The sequence below is a fragment of the Plectropomus leopardus genome, chromosome 6, assembly GCF_026936395.1.
Source record: "Plectropomus leopardus strain MGB_pleo_1.0 chromosome 6, ASM2693639v1, whole genome shotgun sequence".
NCBI classification, from domain to species: domain Eukaryota; kingdom Metazoa; phylum Chordata; class Actinopteri; order Perciformes; family Serranidae; genus Plectropomus; species Plectropomus leopardus.
In genome coordinates, this window is record NC_142181.1 from 19897480 (window position 1) to 19918035 (window position 20556).

The window sequence follows — 20556 nt, forward strand, 5'->3', positions numbered from 1 at the left end:
TTCTCTGCGCTCCCTCTCCTCCTCACCTGGACTTGGGACTTCTAAGTGCCCATGTGTTTTAACTTTACTATGGCACATTATGTTGTGTTTACTTTCACTCTGTGCGCACCACTGCCAAGGCAATGACAACTAATTTATGGAAATTCTCGAGTCGATTTGCATGGGAAATACGCGCAGACATCTTCCCCCAACGGCTGTTTTGTTTCTAACTTCCTCACTATGAAACACAATTAAAATGACTTGTGTGACAGGTTATTTTTAAGTTTTGTTGTTGGAGCTCTATCAAGCTGCCGGATAAAAGCATCTGTCGAGTGCGCGTGAGACAGTGGTACAGCTCACCTCTCCATCACGGCGCATCATTAGGATACCGGGGGTGGGGCGACAGCAGCCTGTCCCGGTAAGGGGAGGAGAGAACAGGGAGCAGAGGCGGTACTTTCTCCGCGGCTCGTTTCTCGGCGCTGGAGAGTTTGGGATCAGGGCTGGAGAGACCGCCGGGGAGCACTAGCAGAACCAGTCCAGCACGGAGCCTCGCCTGGCCGACCGCTGCGCCGTGCAATCTTCTTGGGGGGACTGCACAACATTCCTGTGAAATATAACTGCTTTTAATGGCATGTGGCTTGTAACTTTACTTCTGCTGTATTCTTTGCAAGAAGGTAGGTTGGCAATGTGTCTCTTCAAGTGTTGCATATCTGCATGCTGTTGCCTCCACAGAGCAATGTTGAAGTTGGTTGTGCATGTTTATTGGCTTATCGGGTTGATGAATGCTGTTGGAGTGAATTGATTGCATTGACAAAGGAGGGTCAGAGATGTTAAATCAAACTCTCATCACCTCTGGAGGAAGACTGGCAACTTTTTCGTAATGTTTTGAAAGGATGTTTTCCGGATCTGCGTTCATTTTCTTCCTCAACGAGTGTTCGGGTCTCTCTTGCGTTCCCAGTGTCTCATAATGATCAGCTGATAACACGATTAAAAACGATCAAAACCGTCTTATGAGCGTAAAATCAATATGCACTTAATTTGGGTAAACAGTGAAAAAACCCTCCTAGATCTCAGTAGTGCACACTGCGTCCGCCAAGATGGAAAAGACAACTGCATTTGCATTTTGCATGATGAATATGTGGAGGTGTCGTGAATATGGAGGCTGTTGAATAGGAGAGGCTGATAAGGATCTGCAGGCGCGCGCACGGGCAGACGGGCGACCTCGAGCGCTGATGCTGGCCACAGCTGTAGGCTGTTTACTCGCAAAAGTTCAAGTGGGCAGAGGAGTTTAATGTATTTGCTGACTTTTTCTGCCCCGTTCCAACACAAAAAGGATGCCAGTGTATGTGTGTGTGTTGTGTTTGCGTGCGCGTGAGGAGGGAGGGAGAAGAAGGGGTACCCTAGGGGGTTAAAGCATCCTTTTTATCAGCTATTTTTTTGGAAGGAGTACTAAAATAGAGCATTAACACCAGCTTGAGTGTGCATGTTTGTGTGGCAACAAGGGTCAATACGTTTTATGAGAGACGTGTGAACTGATGCTGGGGGTATTGAGCGCTGGCCTTTAATTTGTAGATAATGTGCCCCAGTTGGATATTTAAAAGACGAGGCCATATATTACAGTTTGTTTCCTTTGATAAAATGAAGGAGTGTCTCTGTGTGTATGCATGTGTGTGTGCGCACACACTCAGTTGTTATCATCCCTGGTCTAATTATTCATCCACCATTTTCTGTGGCACCAGATTCTACTGATTGGCTTCGCTCTAAATGCTGCAGATGGAAGAGAATGATTCAGTTTGCTTTTAAATGTAAAATGATCTGTTTTTTTGTGATATACAAATTTCTATCACTTCGTAACAACCACAAAATGGGAAAAATAAGCTTTTATTTTTCATTTTATTTCATGCGTTTCCTTTACGCACGTGTGTGTAACTGAAAATTGCAGATCATAAACATTATTAGTCAAGGAAATTTGAAATAACCTTAAGCATGTATTTATAAATGTGGGCAGTACGCGTGTTTCATGGTGCTGGTCTCCATCATTGGCCTTGGCAGTGCCCTCTGTCAGGCTGCAGCTGCGGCGAGGACTTCTGTGCTGTTTTTGTTGTATGTAATTGGATTATAGGGTCTATTTCGATTATACACACTGTACATCGCCCTGTCCCGTGACTGAACGAGATGTTCTGTGTGTGTATGTGCCTGTGTGCGTGTGTATGTGAGTGAGAGAGAGAGAGAGAGAGAGAGAGAGAGAGAGTGTGGTGAGGGGAGGAGGGTTGGGGGCTACAAACAGCCACTGGAGCGGAAAGAGTGCTTGAGATGGGAGAGATGTAGATAACGCAGTGGAAAACAAACTTCCATTTTCCGTTGTTTTTCAACGCCATGTTCCGCTCATTTTGCGAGTCGACCGTGATTTATTGTCTCTGGTGGCCGCCGTGTATGTCAGAAATTTGCGATTTTTAATAAACTTTATTTTAAGAGAGGAAAGGTAGATCTATTATCATACATGCATATGCATTAGTACTGCGTATTTTCCTGGCTCGGCCGCGCCTCCTAGAATGGCACACAAGTCTCTGCTTATTTTTATACACTAGTGTGGAAATATATTTGACAACACACCACAACATAGTTTAAAAGATTTTAGTCTTTTTTTATGTTTTATTTCTCTCTCATTAATTCGACATTCATTAGGTTATTACTGACCGTTTATTTCTTTGCTTTGGCTGCATATCAGCACACCTGCACCCATGAGTGCGGAGAGGAGGGGGAGAGGGATGGATAGATGGATAGACAGAGAGAGAGGAGGGGGGAGGATACACTCATTCTTCTTTGTCATGTTTGGGAGGTTACTTGTCAATTTATGGAAATAAAATTGAGACAAACTCTCGGGCCTGATAGGCCAGAAGAGGGCCTGAGAAATCGGAAAGGGGCTTAAATAATTACTGCAATTAATACATTTCAAAATGAATCAGAAAAAAACCACAATTGCGTTTGTGTGGATTTTGGATAGAGTCAAACAGTGATTGTAAAGATTTCAAGGAAAAAAATGACATGGAGTGATCGAGATGCAGTGAGAGCTCTTGCTATAATTATTTCATCAATTAATGTGATTCCGGTTTTATCCAGTTTCGGTCGACAGGCCTCCTGCAACGCACACTCCACATTAAACTCAGCTTTTAGGCCTACTGTGTTATAATGTTCGTGCAAAGATGCAAAAGAACGTTGGCTCCTATGTTTTTTTATACATTTAATTTTTATCTGTGGATTTGATGGCGTAAACATCGTGTTTCTCCCTTTTCTTCCTCTCATTTATTTACACACGTGTGTGTGTCTTGTGATGAAATGTTGCCACTTATGACATTTAGTATCAGATTTTTTTGTGACTTCACACACAAAATGTCCCGATAATTTCAACATTTTAACACTTCATGTGTAAAGTGTGGGCAGTTTGGGCATCTGACATGCTGTAAGATCACCTGTATTTTCTCCTTCATTCACAAGGCACTCCTGTGCGTTCTTGAGACCGGCCTTAGCCGCTGATCGGCGTTGCAGACGACGGGCTGTGTGTATATTTGGACTCAAAATAGACACTGAGTCGAAGAGAAGTGCTTGGAGGGGGAGCCCAGTAATTGCGGTATGAGTCAGACTTAGGTGGCTACTCGGCTACACCCGCACGATGCACTCAGAGATGTTGCATCTGACTTGGACAACTGAGGCTTTAGAGACTGAAGAAGTGTGACAACTTCGGAGTTTTTTTCCCCTTCTCCCTTTTAATCTGTCTCCGTCTTTGAACGTAAAGTTCGGGTGAATTACTTTAGATTTGGAGACTGGGAGGTTTTTATGTGTGACACAGTTCAAGAATCACTATTTTGAGGGAAAGAAAAAGTGGTTTGTACAAACGGATGTGCATTACTTGGATGACGGAAGGTATCTGCGTGGGAGTTTTGTTGTTTTTCCGCTTAAATGACATGGCTTTGCGTAATTTTACATCAGAATCGTGCAAACATCAACTCTATATAAAGATGTGTGTGTATTAAGTTAACACAGCCATAAAGAGCTTAGATTATTTATTTGAATTCACCCGCAATTTATCCTCAGCCAGGTGTCCAATAACGCACGATAGTTTCCAAACAGTCACTTGAGATCAAAGCATGGAAAAGGGCCCCACTTTACGTCGTAGTTCTCCGGCTCTGAGTCCCGCTGTGCCTGCACCACCTTTCAGTTTTCTTGGAGAGACACAGCTCCACAGTATAATAGCTACATGTCACTCTCAGGTTAACTCGCCCCCCTCGTTGTGCTCTGGCAAGCAAAGCCTGTTTTCATTGTCAAGTGTTTGGCGCTGCGTTTGGCAGTTGACCCGCGCAGCACAAACACGTTCATCTCAACACGTCACTCGGTCTCATATTCAGTCTGAACATTTTGTTTGTCTTGAGCGTCTGCCAGTTGGTGTGAGATGATCATTTCAGTTGTGGATTTGTCTTGAAGGCGCATTAAAACACTTTTGTCAAAACACGGACATTCTAACATTTATTTTCTTTCGCTTAAGGAAAATTAGAGTTCATGAGCGCACAATAGTGCACGAAAGGACTCGATAAGAGGGATAATCTCGCTTTTAGCTTATTCAGTTGTCACGCACCACTCTGAAAAAACAATCCAAACGTCCCCAAATGTCTGTTTATCATCACACAGCTGTAGATCCTATAGCCCATAGCAACAACATCGTTTTTGCACTAAGCTGTCTCTCAAAAGTGGATTTGGACCGCTCACTCAACAGGTTTGACGCACAAGAGTAGTGTCCGGTTGCCCGGTGGCCTCTCCATTACGCACGGAGAAAGACTGATGGTCTTGTCCTGAATGACAAAAGAATATCCAACAATCTCACTTTAGCATCCCACAATCGATTCTGCCTTTCTTTCTCTCTCTCTCTCTCTCTCTCTCTCTCTCGCTCTCTCTCTCTCCCTCTCTCTCCCTCCTGTTCTGCTTACCATCAAACAATTTATGGCCCTGTCTCTGAGGGAGAATAGGAGAAAAAAACACATCTCTACAAATCTGACACTCACTTCAACAACGGAAATCATCCTTTTGAAGTGGGTGATGTGAATTTCCAAATGCTGAAATGGCTGCCTAATATTTTACTGACACTGCATAAACTGTGTATAGGGGTTGTTTACCACCCCCACCCCCCTCTTAGCAATGCACACACACATACAGTATTTGTGTGTGTGTGTGTGTGTGTGTGTGTGTGTATATCCACATCCCTAATATCATGCAATGTAGTTTTTCTTTCTTGACTACAGTGTTTCTCCCAGTGAAATGACACCATGTTAGAAATGATTTCCTTTCTGACTGCACACAAAAGCAGAGAGACACATTATGCAGCCCTAATGCATATCTCAATCTGGAGTCGTTGTGTAGTAAATGAGCAGCACCCCACTATCAAATATGATCATATCTTTTGCCTTTTATGTTCTGCCATTTTTCTGTAGCATCACTGCAAAGACTGTATTGCCACCGACTTCAATGCTTCAGCTGTTATTTGGCCTGAATGTGTTTTGCGTGCTGTTATCTGTAGTGCTACATGGTTCACCACATAGAAAATCTACTTGCCATTATGAACATATATATGCAATCTGAGATGTATTTATGTGACTTTGTATGTGTGTGTGTTTGAAGGAGAGAGAGTGAGAGCAGGAGGGAGAAGGAAAGGGATTTATAGCCCTGTTTTTCTATGCACGTGATGGTATGAATCTGTGTGTGTGTGTGTGTGTGTGTGTGTGTGTGTGTCTGAATGAATGTAGATGAGACAGAAAAAGCTGCATTATGCATAGCGGTTCACCATAGGCAATATCCTTGCTTCTCCAGCATACATATTCATACTCCATTTTCATATCCACTGCAAAAACAGGAGAAAAAAGGTGCAAATTTATTTGAGTGTACAGCAGAGAGAGAGAGTTGAGTCAAAAGGAAACACGTGCAAAAACAAAAAAGGGAAGGTTAAAAAAAACAGGAGAAAAAAGGAACAAATATAGAAAAGGATTTTGAGGGGTTCAGCTGACAGGACGAATGTTTCTGGGGGTTTCACCCCAAACATGCTGTCTTTATTGTAATCAAGGCATCCAGGCTTGAAGAAGAAAATCAAAATGCAGTTTATGATCGGATGAGTGCTGCTCCTTTGCTCTATCTTTCTCTGCTTGGGAAGGGACGGAGAGGGAGCCTGGGGCTACCAAAGGACTCTGATAACCATCTGAGGTTACATGTTGCCCAGATAAAGAGGAAAAACTGGGTTATTGTGCTTCATGTTGTTTGCATGAGATGTTTACAGCTTATTATGATAGTTACTGAGAACATTTTCTTTAGTTTCCCTGTGGTCATCTATACATGTTACTCCAATTTTATGGAGGATTCTGGGCTGGATAATTTGTTTATGTCCTTAATCAAGCTAACTGATGCGGCATACCGCATTTTGAAAATAATGCCTATGATTGTTGTCCCATTTGCAAACTTCAACTGTCAGATATCCCAAAGAGGTCAAAGAGGCTCCAGGGAAGAAAAAAAACTTTCCAAAGTCTGCATCATGTCCCACATGATCAACAGCTGCAGCCTGGAACACCCTTCTGCCAAGTGAAAAAACATGGATTATTTAGGCAGACCCTTCTTAACTATTTTTTCTCACTCTCATCGTTCCTCATTCAGTTTTAATGTTTTGACATCAAACTCGAGACCGTTACTGCGATAAGACACGTGGTTAGCGTTGTCTTTTTCGCTGGAGGCTGTGATCCGTGCAGGGTACACCAGGGCTTGCTTCTGTGTGGTTGTACACATGTGTCTTTGTATGCATGAGCGTGTGTTTGTGAACTCGGTGACCTGAATTCATACCATAGGACAAAGCGATTAGCCACTGCATCATAAGCCGTTGCCTTTTAGAGGTTTTCCCTCTGAGTTTGAGTTGTTGCATCTAAAGCTGTTTTAACTTGGTTTGAGGCCATTTTTGCTAATTATCACATGATGATTTAAAGTTTGTTTATTTTGAACAGATTATCAAGTTTTAGAGCATCTTGGATATAAGCAGTGGTTTCCAACCTGGGGATCAGGACTCAGCACAAGAGCAGGGAGATGATTAACAGGCTAAGAATGGAGAAAAGTCAATTTCTTTAATTTATTTATTTAATTAGAATTCCCTCTAATCTTTGTATTACTGGACAGTTTTTCCACATCAGACCTTTAGGAATGATTCAGGTAAAACAATCTTTTTAATGGGGTAAGTGCCAAAACCTTGGGAAACTTAACAAAGCACTGACACCCTTCCTACTTTTACCCTATAGGATATGTTTTCAGTTACCAGGGAGCACATGGAAAGACTGTGGAGTCACTCAGACACATATGAACAAAAACAGAAGATGCTGATTATGATTTCATAAAATAAATACATTTAAGATGTAGCCACGTCTGATCTGATGCTGACCTTTAACCAGTAACCACCAAGCTACAAGTTGATTGCATGCCTCCGTGCCAGGCTTTGCATGAAAATAGTTTGTAATTGAGCATGAAAGTCAAAACATATCGCTAAAAGTAATGGATAAAGCTGCTGCCATTAAAGTAGTAGTTGTATGAATGAATGAAAACTTCACCAAATCAACTTAAAAGAGAAAGAGAAAAAAAGAGACAATTTCAGGATCACGTGTAGCCACTGAGCTCTCACAATCATCGTTTTCTCTGAAATACTGTCAAACAATTTTGTGACGGCCATCCCACCTATAGTTTGGTAAGGCTTTTGGGGGTGCATTAGACAAAAATGATTGGGAACCACTAGTCTGAAGGATGACTTTATTTTATGATTTGACAGAATGAGAATATTCTAAGCACAAATTCTCATAAAGTGATATTTTGTCTTTCATGGGGGCTTTTACAGCAAGAGTAGGTTGTTTTTGTCATGAAAATATTGTGCTTTTAAATATAGTATTTATCATCAGAGGGAGGCAAGTCACTGTCACTAGTATCATCTAAGAACGTCCTTCCTATTTGCTCCGTATGGAGTATGCAGTACATTGTGGTGCTCTCCGTGGTGCTGAAAGTGCAGATCAGTCAGCCTAGCAGCCTGTGAGAATGATTGACATGGATTCGAGCGGTATGGATTGAACTTGACCTGAATTCCGATTTTTTAACGCAGAGGATCTGCTCCAGTTTTAGCTGGTAGGCAGGAGAACAATGGCTCTCTACCTTCTCAGCATCTCTGCCCTGCCTTAAGCAGTGATCACATCTCTTTCTCGCACACCTTGGCCTCTGCTGTTGGCTGAGTTTGACATCAAGAACTGAGGCAGTCATTTAACATTAACCTCTCTATCCCTTTGACCTACTGCACACAGACGCACACACATACTCATTGGGTTGCATCCAAACACCTTTGCACCTCAGCACCTTTCCCCCAGACCAGCCACCCATGTCCTGTCTACAATATTGCGCTCCTGCCTAGCTTCCCGATCCTGCCTTCCGCTGCACTCCCACATGAGAACCAGGGAAGTCCGACACCAGCCTCCCACAGCAGTGCGATTACAGAGTGGATAGACTGTGTGTTAAATGTGAAAGGAGATTATGTGGGTTTAACTCTCTGCGTCTGGCATACAAATTCCAATCACACAACATTGACTGTCTCTAGTGTGGCAGGAAAAGACGGGAAAGAAAGTGTCTTGGAGAGGTAGGGGGTGAAAGAATGATGGCAGATTGTGAAACACAAAGAAAAAAAGACGAGTAACTCAGCTAGATAAGATAGGTTTGGCAGACAGATGCATAAAGTGTCAGACAACAGACAATGGAGGACAGAGTGAAAATCACCTTATGTCATGTTGGGTTTTATCCCTAATCCCTCCATTTTACTTTTGAGCCTTTTCTCATGTGATTCATCCCATTCATGCCATGTTATTAATGTCATTATGTCACTGCATGTTACTATTTATACTGGACAGAACAGATATGAAAATGGTCTTTTGTATCAACCACTCATTCATCTTGCCATGTATTAAGTGCTTAAAAAAGGCAGCCAGTGGGCTCCTGTCTCTCATTTTATAGCTAGCTACTAATGATTATCCATTAATGTAGAGGATCTGTAGAAATTGGAGCCTAAATGACACCAGATAGTGTCTTTATGTCTCCATTGATGTATCTTAGCCGACACCCTATTTTCTCCCAGCACAGTGAGAATTAAAGAGATATGGCTAATCCAGGCATTGTTGACACAATCCAGGAAAAGGGATTAATTAAGTATCATTGTCTGAGAAGAAACTTCTCTGGCTTGGGGCACAGCGTCTTTCCCTGGCCTCTAGCCAAGCTGAGCTCAGCACTTCTTTACACCCCCACCCTCCCAGTCACAGCAACCACACAAACACAGAAACACACAGATCTTAAGAGACACCTCGCTACCCCACTCTAAACTGGAGGAGGGTATTTGAGAGAGAGGATATATGATGGTCTATCTCCCCTAGGACAGCTTATCTGGCTGTAGCTCTTCATCTGTGCCACAACAGCATTGTTTTACAGCAAACATCTGTGGTATCCAGCTCCTCGGGCTTGTTCAGCTACAGATAGAGAACAGTGGATCTGTCAGACTTGTGCTCAGAAGTGCAGCATTTTGCTATCACGCCTGTGTGAATACTTTGTTTTCCTGAATGACAGAGGATATCAACAAAAAAGATGAGGGTGGTGGCAGAGTCAAATTATGTGACCCATTTTTCCCTTCTATTGAGAGGCAGATTTCTAAAGGGCTCTCTGGACACATATATTAGATTAGAGATATTAGGATAATGCATATGGGATGAGATGGATGGCTGCAGTTTGGCACACAGGGAGAAAGTTATTTGTGTTGAGGTGACCTGAAAGCCTGTGGATTCAGCTTGTATACTTTATAAGGGTGTCTGTGTAAGTGTGTTAGATCAGGAAGTATTTTCAGTCATATTGCAAAGTGAGTGTTGCTTACCTTTAAATATGAAGATTTAAGATATAGATAAAGATTTTGGATATCATAATATTTTAAGTGTTTTTTTTTCCCCTGGTTTTCCATGCTTCATTATTGTAAAGTGATGTAATCTTCGTGATTTACCAGACTGTTATAGCTGTTGTAATATTTGCCTTTATCTGCTTTCTTATTATATCTAAATTAATAATGATTATTTGTCAAAAATCTCATTGTGTAAAAACTTTGTTATAGCACCGCACAACATTTTCGCAATATATTTAAGTTTTTATGTCAAAAATATTCTATTTGATTTTCTCAATATCTCAAAGTAACCAGTTAATTGGCTCATTGGAAAAATAACAGTACAGTTTAAGGACAAATATGGAATATGGAAAATAAGGAAAATAGTTCATTTGGTAAATTAGACGTACACAGTTGTGAAAGCATTTTTGAAAAAATAAGTTAAAAAATATTCATTTTGATTATGAATCCATGTTGTTTTTTTTTTTAATTTGCTGTTTAAATATATTTTCCCATGGCTAAAACTTTTTGGCAACTGGGTGCTTGGCAAATCGGTAACTTATTATCTCAGTATTCAGTCAGTTCATCACAGTTACTGTGTATAAAGTAGGAAGACTTCCCCCCACTGTAAAAAAAATGTAGCTTTAATATTTCTGATGATGTAATTTGGAGCTGGTGTCTGCACAGTTGGCACATACAGCTGTATCAAGATGTCAAACCCCCCTTTATATGGCATCAAATGACTAATTAAAACAAAACTTAAAAGAAAAACAAACATTTGAACATATATCACTGTGATAAGAGCTACTTAAAATGACAAAAAAACATCTTTAAGAAAAATTTAACATGTACTTGGAGTTTTTTAGTTTGGCCAATGTCCAATGTCCCATCTGCAAATATGAAGGGGGCGGGATTTTTATGACCTGTACTGCAGCCAGCCACCGGGGGTGATCGAGATGTTTTGGTTTCACTTTAGTTAAGAATAGAGACAGAAACATCTGACAATGTTGAGAAATACTTTGGCCGCTTCTTTTAGTAAATAATCAGAGCATTTTTGCATGGACTGGGTTAACACTTTGTACTTACTTTTGTTGTTATATCCTTGGTGGTTGTATGTTTTGGCACTTTAAGTGTTAAAAGGTTGTTAAATTGTTTTTATACTGGAAAACATTTTTTTTCACTATGACATTTTATTCAATGTTCCATTTTATTCGAAGGTCCAGTGTGTAGAATTTAGCGGTTGCAGAACTGAAATTTCTCTGGTGTGTAAAGTGTGTGAGAGAACTACGGCGGCTGACGTGCAAACACAAATGACCCCATCTAGAGCCAGTGTTTGGTTTGTCCATTCTGGGCTACTGTAGAACATGGTGGACTCCATGGAGGAGGGCCAGCTATGTACTGTATGTAAATATCAACAGATCATTCTAAGGTTACAAAAATATGATTCTTGTTTTCAGGTGATAATAAAATAATCAGAAAAGATACTTATGAATATTACATACTTTATTTACACTGGACAATTATTTATCAGTTTAGAGTCTTGCTGACACAAGGAGCATTTCAGTTATTCCTCAGCAATGCACCATAATTGTGTACATGCTCCCCATCTGACTTGTAAATGCTGCCTTTATGTTTGACACTTTGCCAACTGACTGACTCTGTCTCCCTTTTTCTCATCCAACAGTCAACAGTGAGGATGTTGTCTCTACGCGGCTGTACTTTGTGAACGCCTCCCTGCAGCGGGTGACCTTCTCCAGCTCGGTGGGGGTGTCCCTGCCCTGCCCTGCGGGCGGCGCCCCCCATGCCGTCCTGCGCTGGTACCTGGCCGCCGGAGACGACATTTACGACGTGCCCCATATCCGCCACGTGCATGCCAACGGCACCCTCCAGCTCTACCCCTTCTCCCCCTCCGCCTATAACAGCATTATCCACGACAACGAGTACTTCTGCACTGCTGAGAACCAAGCAGGCAAGATTCGTAGCCCCAGCATCCACATCAAAGCAGGTGAGCGTTGGGCATACTGTATGCACACCAAGCCAATGTTCAAAGTTTGACTCTCAGGAAACTTAACTAATTGTTCTAACTTACTGCATAAACACCCAGCTATACTTCTTAAGGTCTGTGCATGCATTTTTGAAGAATTTTGAAAGCTGACATTACCTTTACCTTTGCAAATATTTTGGACGATTCTTGAATCAATACTGCACGTGACCTGAACTGTGGACTAAGTGAGTTGGGTGGGGCCAGCAGGGCAGCTCTTTGCTAAGCTCTGTAGCCCCTTCATTGAGTTTGCTTATGCTATTAAGGGTGACATGGAGAGCCTCTACATGTTGGGGGTTTAAACATTTTGTGGCCCATAAATCAGACAATTATAAAATCTTTGGTATGATATCTTTAAAGGAGAAGGAGTCAGCATGTAGTGGCAGTTAAATCTTCATCAAATTTAAAGGTATGCAATGCAGGATTGTCAGTTACTGTTTGTGAACACAGACTTTTGCTGACTCTAAGGCTGTTGCTCCACCTACAGATTGTATTAACACTTATTTGTGTGCATGCCACCATGGACACAACAAATATAGATTCGGATCAAGATTCTTCATTTCTCTCTCTTTCTTATACTCCGACCAAAAACAGATAAACAGTAAAACTAGACAGTGCTAATCAAATATAAACCAAAATTCTGTTACTGTATTGCCTATTTCTCACCTAAAATGTCTTCATAAAACAATAATTTAGTGCAATGTTTAGCTATTTTAAAAGAAATTGTGAACAGGAAGTTGACACTATACTGTTTCCTGCATGGTAAAAATAGAAGCTGAAAATACTGAGCTCAGACTGTAAAACAAAGCAGTGGTGATTAAATATGAACCAGGATTGTTATTATTTTGCCTATTTCTCACCTAATTTTTTTCAGAAACATACAGTATTTTAGTGCACCATTTTACTATTATTCGAGAACTTTTGTTACCATCTGTCTGGCATATTTTTTCCTGTGTTAAAATGACCAAGCTTACATTGTGTTCCCCTCCAGATGGAGCATTTATTGGTCTGTTACAGTGCAGTGCATTCTGGTAGTTGAAGGTTTTCTACCTCTTGAGCAAAAGCAAATGCCACAGCCCTTTTTCTTTTTTCTCTGGTCATATAGCACCCAATTCGAAAGTACTTGTGTCTTTCTTCTGCATCGATAACCCAGTTTTATGAAAAAAAGATGATTTTTCTGGCAGTGAAATACTTCTTTAACTTATTCTAAGACTGGCCTAATCTTTAAAGGTGCACTGCAGCATTTCCATATTGGACATTCATTAAAATAGAGTAAAAAGGAGTATCACAAGGTACTCTTTAAAATAGGGGTGGTCAAAATTAAAGCATTTGAAGCTGAGACATCCTGACTTTTATTCTCTAGAATGGGTCCCATAATTTCCATAATGCAGCTCAATATTGTCTTTCATCAGGTCTGCCCTACCTGGTCTTTCAAACATCACAGCTTAATTTTGTAACAAAGACTTAGTGTTGAGAATTTTAATTCTCAAGACTAGTCAGAGGTAGCACTGATGACATCATGGGAATTATTATTTTTTGTGAGTCTTTAAAAACTTGTTTTGGAACAGTGAAAATTCAATACAGCAGCTTGAGTCAGGGTCATAATATTTTTCTGGTCATCATCAAATCATCACCTTAGAATTATAAGGCTCTATGTGACATTTTTGTCAAAGGTTGAGGTGTCCCAAAGCACAAGCATCTTGACCTTGCTTATTAAAAATTCTGTAGGAGACAGACACGCAGCCACATAGACAGTTGGTTTGGTGACCTGTCCGCACTCCATGCCAAGGTCAAAGCTGGAGAGAGCCGCTGAACACACTGAGGGAAGGTGTTACTGCTCTTTCTCACACTCATTACACTCATTACACACTCTCTCTCTCTCTCTCACACACACACACACACACACACACACACACACAAACACATAAACATCATAAACACATGCATACGACTTAATGTGATACACACTGGATACATGTGTATACAACAGACATGTATGTTCACATGCAAATGCACATGCACGCACACACTCAGATGCACACACACACACACACACACACACACACACACGCACGCTTACATGCACACCAGCCTGCGTGTATCTCGTGCCAGCAAGCCTCCTGTCTCCCAGTCTCTCCATCTGTCCATGGACTGGAAAGTCCCCTAACTACACACACACACATACACGTGCACACACACAGCCATTTTCGTCAAGCTGGCTCTTGGTGTTTAGTTGCCAGCTCTTTGTCAGGGTGTTTGGCAGGAAAGATTTTGGAGAGTCAGCTACAGACATGGAAAGATGTGAACAGAATCATGAAAAAAAAGTGGATTTTCAGGTCACGGTAATAGCCAGGCAGACATTTTAACTGTGTTGATCAATCCTGCATGAAGAGGCAGTCAGCAGTTCCCTACCCTGCACATGGATGCGAACAAAATTATTCTCCAAAATGCTGCTGGATTCTCTTCCTCACCACCACACACATACACACACATACACACACATACACATACACATACACACACACACACACCTACACACACACACATAAACACACCCATATGGCCTGTGCGGTCCCCAGAGGAGGACAGTCCCTCCAGCGTGAGAGTGACCTTCTAGCCAGCCTCAGTGTTGGGATGACCTTCCCGCCCAAATAATTACAACAATTAATCAATTAAATGCTGAGGCAACCACAACTCCACAGCTCCATAACCAGGGCTCACGTGCATGTGTGTGCACCTCATTACCTCCAGAGTCCTACACAACACACACACTTACACGCTCACACACATACACAACACTGCAGTTGCCATGGGCGACAGAGGCGTGAGCGCTAGGGTGTGGCATGCCCTGTCTCAGGTGGCGTAGGAGAATGATGGCAGCTGACAGCTCACAGTGTGACACCCCCCCAAAAATATGCCCCACCCCCACCCTCACCCCCCCTTGCCATCCGTCTTGTCCTCCCTCCCACCCTCTCCCTCCCTCTCTAACTCTCCCTTCTCTTCACATCTTCACATCTCTCTCTATCCCTCTCCCTCTTTCTCACCCTCTCCCATGCATGCTGATTGTGGGCCAATAATAGCACGAGCACCTGTCTGGATAGCGCTATATTTATGAAAACCACCATGTGGGCTGCTTGTTTTCCTGTATATGTTTTTATTTGGATCTCTCATTGCGGCTAATTGAGTTTTCTGTATTTATTTTTACTCAAGCACCTTTGACAGTGTTTTTTGGAACACCAGTCTATTGTACACATTTATTGTAATAGTTAAAAAAATGTTTGATAGATTTCAGAATGAGGTTTGAGAGACAACTAAAGAGCTACTGATTCATAATTACTCGTAGGACAAGAGCAAATGACATAAAGAATCACTATATACTGAAGTGTGTAGGACACTCCAATATGCTCGACATCCTAGACTGGTTCAATCTCAGATTGTCACATGGTGTGCAGTTCAGACGGATTGGTCACCAAAATTAGATAACAATTAGATAACTAAGACAAAATGAAAGGATGCTTGATATTCACTGTGCTGCATTACACAACTCAAGTAAACTTCCAAAGTCTGCTTTTTTATTGTCATACCAAATGGAAATCAATTGAATCTGAAACAATACATGCAAAATACGTGCCTTAGCTAAATGGGCTTAACATGCGAAATCACTGGAGGTCTTATTTTAAAAACTATAAAGAAAAAAAGAAATTTAATTGAAAATGAATTTGCTCATGAAAGTTTTTTTTTCTTTAATTGGTTCTTTTGCAGTGGCGGTAATTATTCTGGTATAGCCGCTTCCATTTCTCTCTTAACTGGTTGCTTTAGATTAACTGTGTTGAGCAGAAAAAAATTATTTTCAACCATAGTATTTGTTTCATCTCTCAAACATAATTCCTTTGTTTGTCTTAATATCCCAGCTACTTGGCTGGCTGAACATTGGCCCTTTTGTTTAGATAAAAAAACACATTCTAATTATAAGGGATGAGTGTGAGTACACCATTATCTGTATCTGTATCTCTTCAACTAACTAAATTTTCTGTATCTATATCTATATTCGAAATAGGCAGAGTTCAACCTGGAAGTGGCTAGAAGTATAACTGGAAAGGGTGACATTGGTTGATCAGAAATTGTTATATTTATTATTTATTGGAAAACAAACTACAGAACAGCCTCAGAAATGAGCTTAAGATTTTCATTTTCATCAGAAGAGTAAGAGACTGAACACAGCTACCCAAAGGACAATTTCCCTTCATCACCAGTATAGATAGTGAACCATTTTACTCGAATACTTCTAAAAAACACATTATCTGCACTTGTTTTATCCAAGTATTTGTCTCAACCCTACTATATATATGTAATAATAAACAGAATGATTTATGATACATGTATTTGTTGTTGATTTTACCTTTGTATTTTATGTAACTGTCATCTGTGGAGACTGAGATTTCTACCTGCTTCACTTTATCTGCGTCTGTTCTTCTCTTTAGAGTGAGAAGAAGGGCAATCAGTTTCCGAACAAATCTTCTCAGTTGTCAAACTGAGTATTATGAAAGAAAAAGGCAGACATAATCAATTTCACATCACATAAACAAATCTGCATTAAGCCATATTTGTGAATCGGATCATAACTCCTAAAGTAAAGCATTTTGAGTGTGCAACATATTTAGTAGTCTGGCAGGATCTGCAGCCTCAGGAATAAGGTTGTACTGTATTTTAAGGATCTTTTCTTGCCAATGCGTTTCTTCACTTTTTTTTTCTTAAGGACACACAAATCATTTTCACTTTTGGTAACAAGTTAAGGAGACTCAATGGCAGATGTGTGAGTTTACTCTCAAAATGAAAGAACACCTTTTGCAAATACAGGAAGTCATTACAGACGTATGTGCTGGAAAAACATTCTGCCCGAGTCTGAGGGCGTTGTCGTTCTCTTTACACAAGCTAAATAAAATAAAATGAGGACACCTGTTAAGTGAGCTCACCTCAGCTCCCCTTTGTCCCAACTAAAACACACAAACCTATGTAGGCCCGGGTCAAGAGAGCAGGTGTTCAGATCCTTTTCGTCCATCTGCCCTCCTCATCTTTTCTCTGGCTGATATTTCCTGACTAATACAATAAGTAGGGTCCCTGAACCTGATACGCAAGAACTGCTTTTCTTATAGTATCCATTCAATAATGAAACCTGCATCCATTCATTTCTCCCGTATGTCATTATTTCTCTCTTTCTCCTTCTCTGTGTTTTTGCTGCTCGCTTTATGAATAAGTAAATGCAGTATTTGGTTTCCCCGTCGTTAATTATTGAAGCGACAGTGATACAAGACTTGCCTCCCAGTGCGCCCAGTGCACCAGACCCATGTTTTAGCTCGTTCCTAGGCAACCATGCTGCATATAGTCAGGCATCAGTAACATCCTAATGATTCTGCTGCGCATGCGATGAGGGGGAGTGCAATTTACACACAAATCAGTTGGGCTACCATTTGCATCCTGTCACAAGGCTTAAGAGAATGAATATGTAATGTTTTTTTTTTTCCTGTGTCTTTCATATCTTGGAAGAGGAACGTGTGTTAAATGACAATGCTATCACAACAGTTGCCTCTTATTGGAGCTTGTTGCATGGTTGTGTACAAGGGCATGTTGCCATACAAGGTGTATTTCACTGATTTTAATGGGGGAGGGTGAGGGGGCAGTAGCTAAACAACACTTTCTCAGAGGTTAGCAAGTGTAGGACGAGCTGGGGTCAAAGCACGGGAAGCAGAAACCCGAGGTTACTGGATTTGAACTCCCACTGAACTGACGTGTGATGACTGTCATCATTGCACCAAACATTTACAAGCTGTCAAGCTGGCTTTAAACACTCTATGAGAGGCACAGTGGGCATTGGGGATTTTCACTGGTATTGACGAGAGGCAGCAGGGTCAATCAGAGAGTAAATAAATGATTGAAAGAATTGGCTCGGCCACAATAGCCCAGGCTACTCAGTCGATCCTGAGTATTGATCTGTAGGTAGATGGCATCAATGAGAAGCAGGGGCTGTTTCAGTGAAGAATTGAAATGAAGACTTGATTGGAATTATTTGTCCTTTACCTTTGTCTTGTTTACAAATGAGGCTTCAGCTCACATTAGTGTCCTGTGTGTCAGGTGACCATAGTGAGAAGTGATATGCTCTCTAGAGCCGTAGTTCCCAACTGGGCCAGCCAGGGGCTCCATATTTCTCTTTAGTCATTAGATCAAGGTCGACACATTAGACAAATTACCACATTTTCAATTTTATTTCACAGAAACAACACATTGGCTTAAAGTAGGGCTGTCAGCATTAAGGAGTTAATTGCGATGTTATTAAGGTCCATACATAACGTGTTGTTTTTTTTTAATCATGTTAATCGCCAGCCAAAATTCCTGTTTTTATGGGAATTCCTGTACCGGGCTGAGTTTTTAAGCTAGAGTAATAATACTGGTATCATACGAACTAATCATTCCCGTAATCATACGGAAAAACAGCATCATTCATTCATTTCACAGGGTTCCCTTGACCTCTGACCTCAAGATATCTGAGTGAAAAGGGGTTCTATGGGTACCCATGAGTTTCCGCTTTATAGACATGCCCACTTGATGCTACTCCCTCACAATTTTATGCTGTCATTTGAGTGCTAATCAAGACAATTTGATAAGACTTGCTTTATCTTGTCAATATGAACTTCAAAAATGTTTTGTAATGCAAAATAAAGGAATTGAAATTATGCGATTAAAAAAATCACAATTAATTGTGATTAAAAAAAATTAACCATTTGACAGCCCTACTTAGAACACAAAGAAATAAATCATACTGCAGGAATAAACAGAAACAGCACTTCAAAATAAAAGCTCTGTGCTGTAAATTCACTGTAATTCAACATAAAGTGTGTTTTTTACAAACTTGCCATGTTTACTGGCAACGGTCACTTGCGGTCTATTCAGAATGGACCCGCTACCCACTTTTGGACCAAGGCCCACCAATTGGGAACTCCTCTAGAGGATATCTTACTGCAACTAATAATTTACCCAAGTAGCATCACAACTGGAATTCTTAAGACCCAAAATCCAGTGGTATAAACCTCATGCAAATTTGGCATGGCCACATATTCAAGGTTAAATTTCAACAATGTTTGAAGAAAAGTCCCTGCTCCACTCCAGTCTTAACTCAGTCACATGTCAGGAAAGAAGAGAGAAAAGGTCCAAAGTTCGGCCAATTATGAAAAAGTAGAACAGTGAAGAAGCAATGGACGGTATCAGACAAAGACTTAGGAGATTAAACCTTGGACTTTAAGGTGAAAGACTCCCCACCATTTGGACAAGGACATCGGCTTTGGTTCCACTGGGTTCCAGTGACAGTGGCGGCTGGCATAAACCATTATTAATGACCAAGGAAACTGGCCTTCAGGCTAGGCGTTAATTATATCACTGGAGAGCTGGGGGAGAGAGTGAAAACACGGGAGGGTGGAGCCTCTCCCTGTGTTTTGTCTGTGTGTGTGTGTGTGTGTGTATTTTACATTGTTAGGCCATTATTGTCCTCATTTCAATGGGAAGCCTGGTTGAGTAGATAGATTGTGTTAGATTGTGATCCCAGAAACACTCCCCAACATCAGCCTCTGTTTTCTGTAACTAGTGCCGCAAGGGATGTATGGCCCCCTGGAAAAATATCACATTGGGCCACAGGCCACACGATTCCTGCACAAAAGCTGTAACCACACCTCCAGAACCCAGTCTACCCATTCAGGGTTTTAAATGACTCTATCTTTGCAATATTGTACTTTTTACTCCACTACATTTATTTGACACTTGCTGATAATACTTTAACTTAAGTAGCATTTTGAATACAGGACTTTTTCTTTTGATTAAGCATTATATATATTAGACTGTTTTATTTCTACTTTTCTGAGGTTAAAAACCACTAGAAATAACATCATCACAAAAATTTCAGTTATGAGCTATGAGCTGACATGAGTATAATACAGAGGCTCTCTGAATGTTTACTTTTTTTTGTTGCCAAAAATATGACAGGAAAAAGAAACGGTGAGTGCTTGTTATCACATTTCTAAATAGAATATCCTGTTAATTATAATAGGTTTATCATTTTATATTGAAAAAAAAACAGTCTTGAATTTTTTAGGACCCCTGACAGTCATGTTACTAGAGTTATTGGAGAAAAATGTGGCAACGCCCCTTTATATAAATGAGATCATGGTCAAGGGTTACACCACTTCAGCTCAGCTCAGTTCGGAAAGTGCAGGCCATTCATTCAAGCTAGCATGCCCTTGAACTACCTGTCTCTCCTCCTCGCCAAAATAATCCATTAATTTAATTTCACTTTACTTAATTTATTTAATGAAAATGTATGCTCTGATTCAGCATTTCACATTTCTCACTAGTCTAAATGTGACGGAGTTAACTGGAGACATAATTTGGTTAGCTACAGGCTACTGTTTTCATCATTAAGCCCGTCTTAATCACCACCATCCTTTCTTTACTCTGGCACAGATTCACAGCCTAGTGCTCTGCGTGCCATGTGCAGGGGGTGTGTTTCTGAAGCTCGGCGCCTGCATGTGAC

At 40.9% G+C, this 20556-nt stretch overlaps 1 protein-coding gene across 2 annotated transcripts in view; it reads left to right on the forward strand.

Annotated features, from left to right (window-relative positions):
- Positions 1–440: 440 nt before the first annotated feature.
- Positions 441–20556, forward strand: part of dscaml1 (Down syndrome cell adhesion molecule like 1) — a 147693-nt gene continuing 127577 nt past the window's right edge. For both annotated transcript variants that reach the window (XR_015776816.1, XM_088078955.1), the window contains exons 1-2: positions 441–653; positions 11625–11945. Coding sequence is in view for 1 of the 2 variants with exons in the window: in XM_088078955.1 (XP_087935081.1) it covers positions 611–653; positions 11625–11945 (364 nt within the window). In the remaining variant the exon portion in view is untranslated. The remainder of the gene's footprint in view (positions 654–11624; positions 11946–20556) is intronic.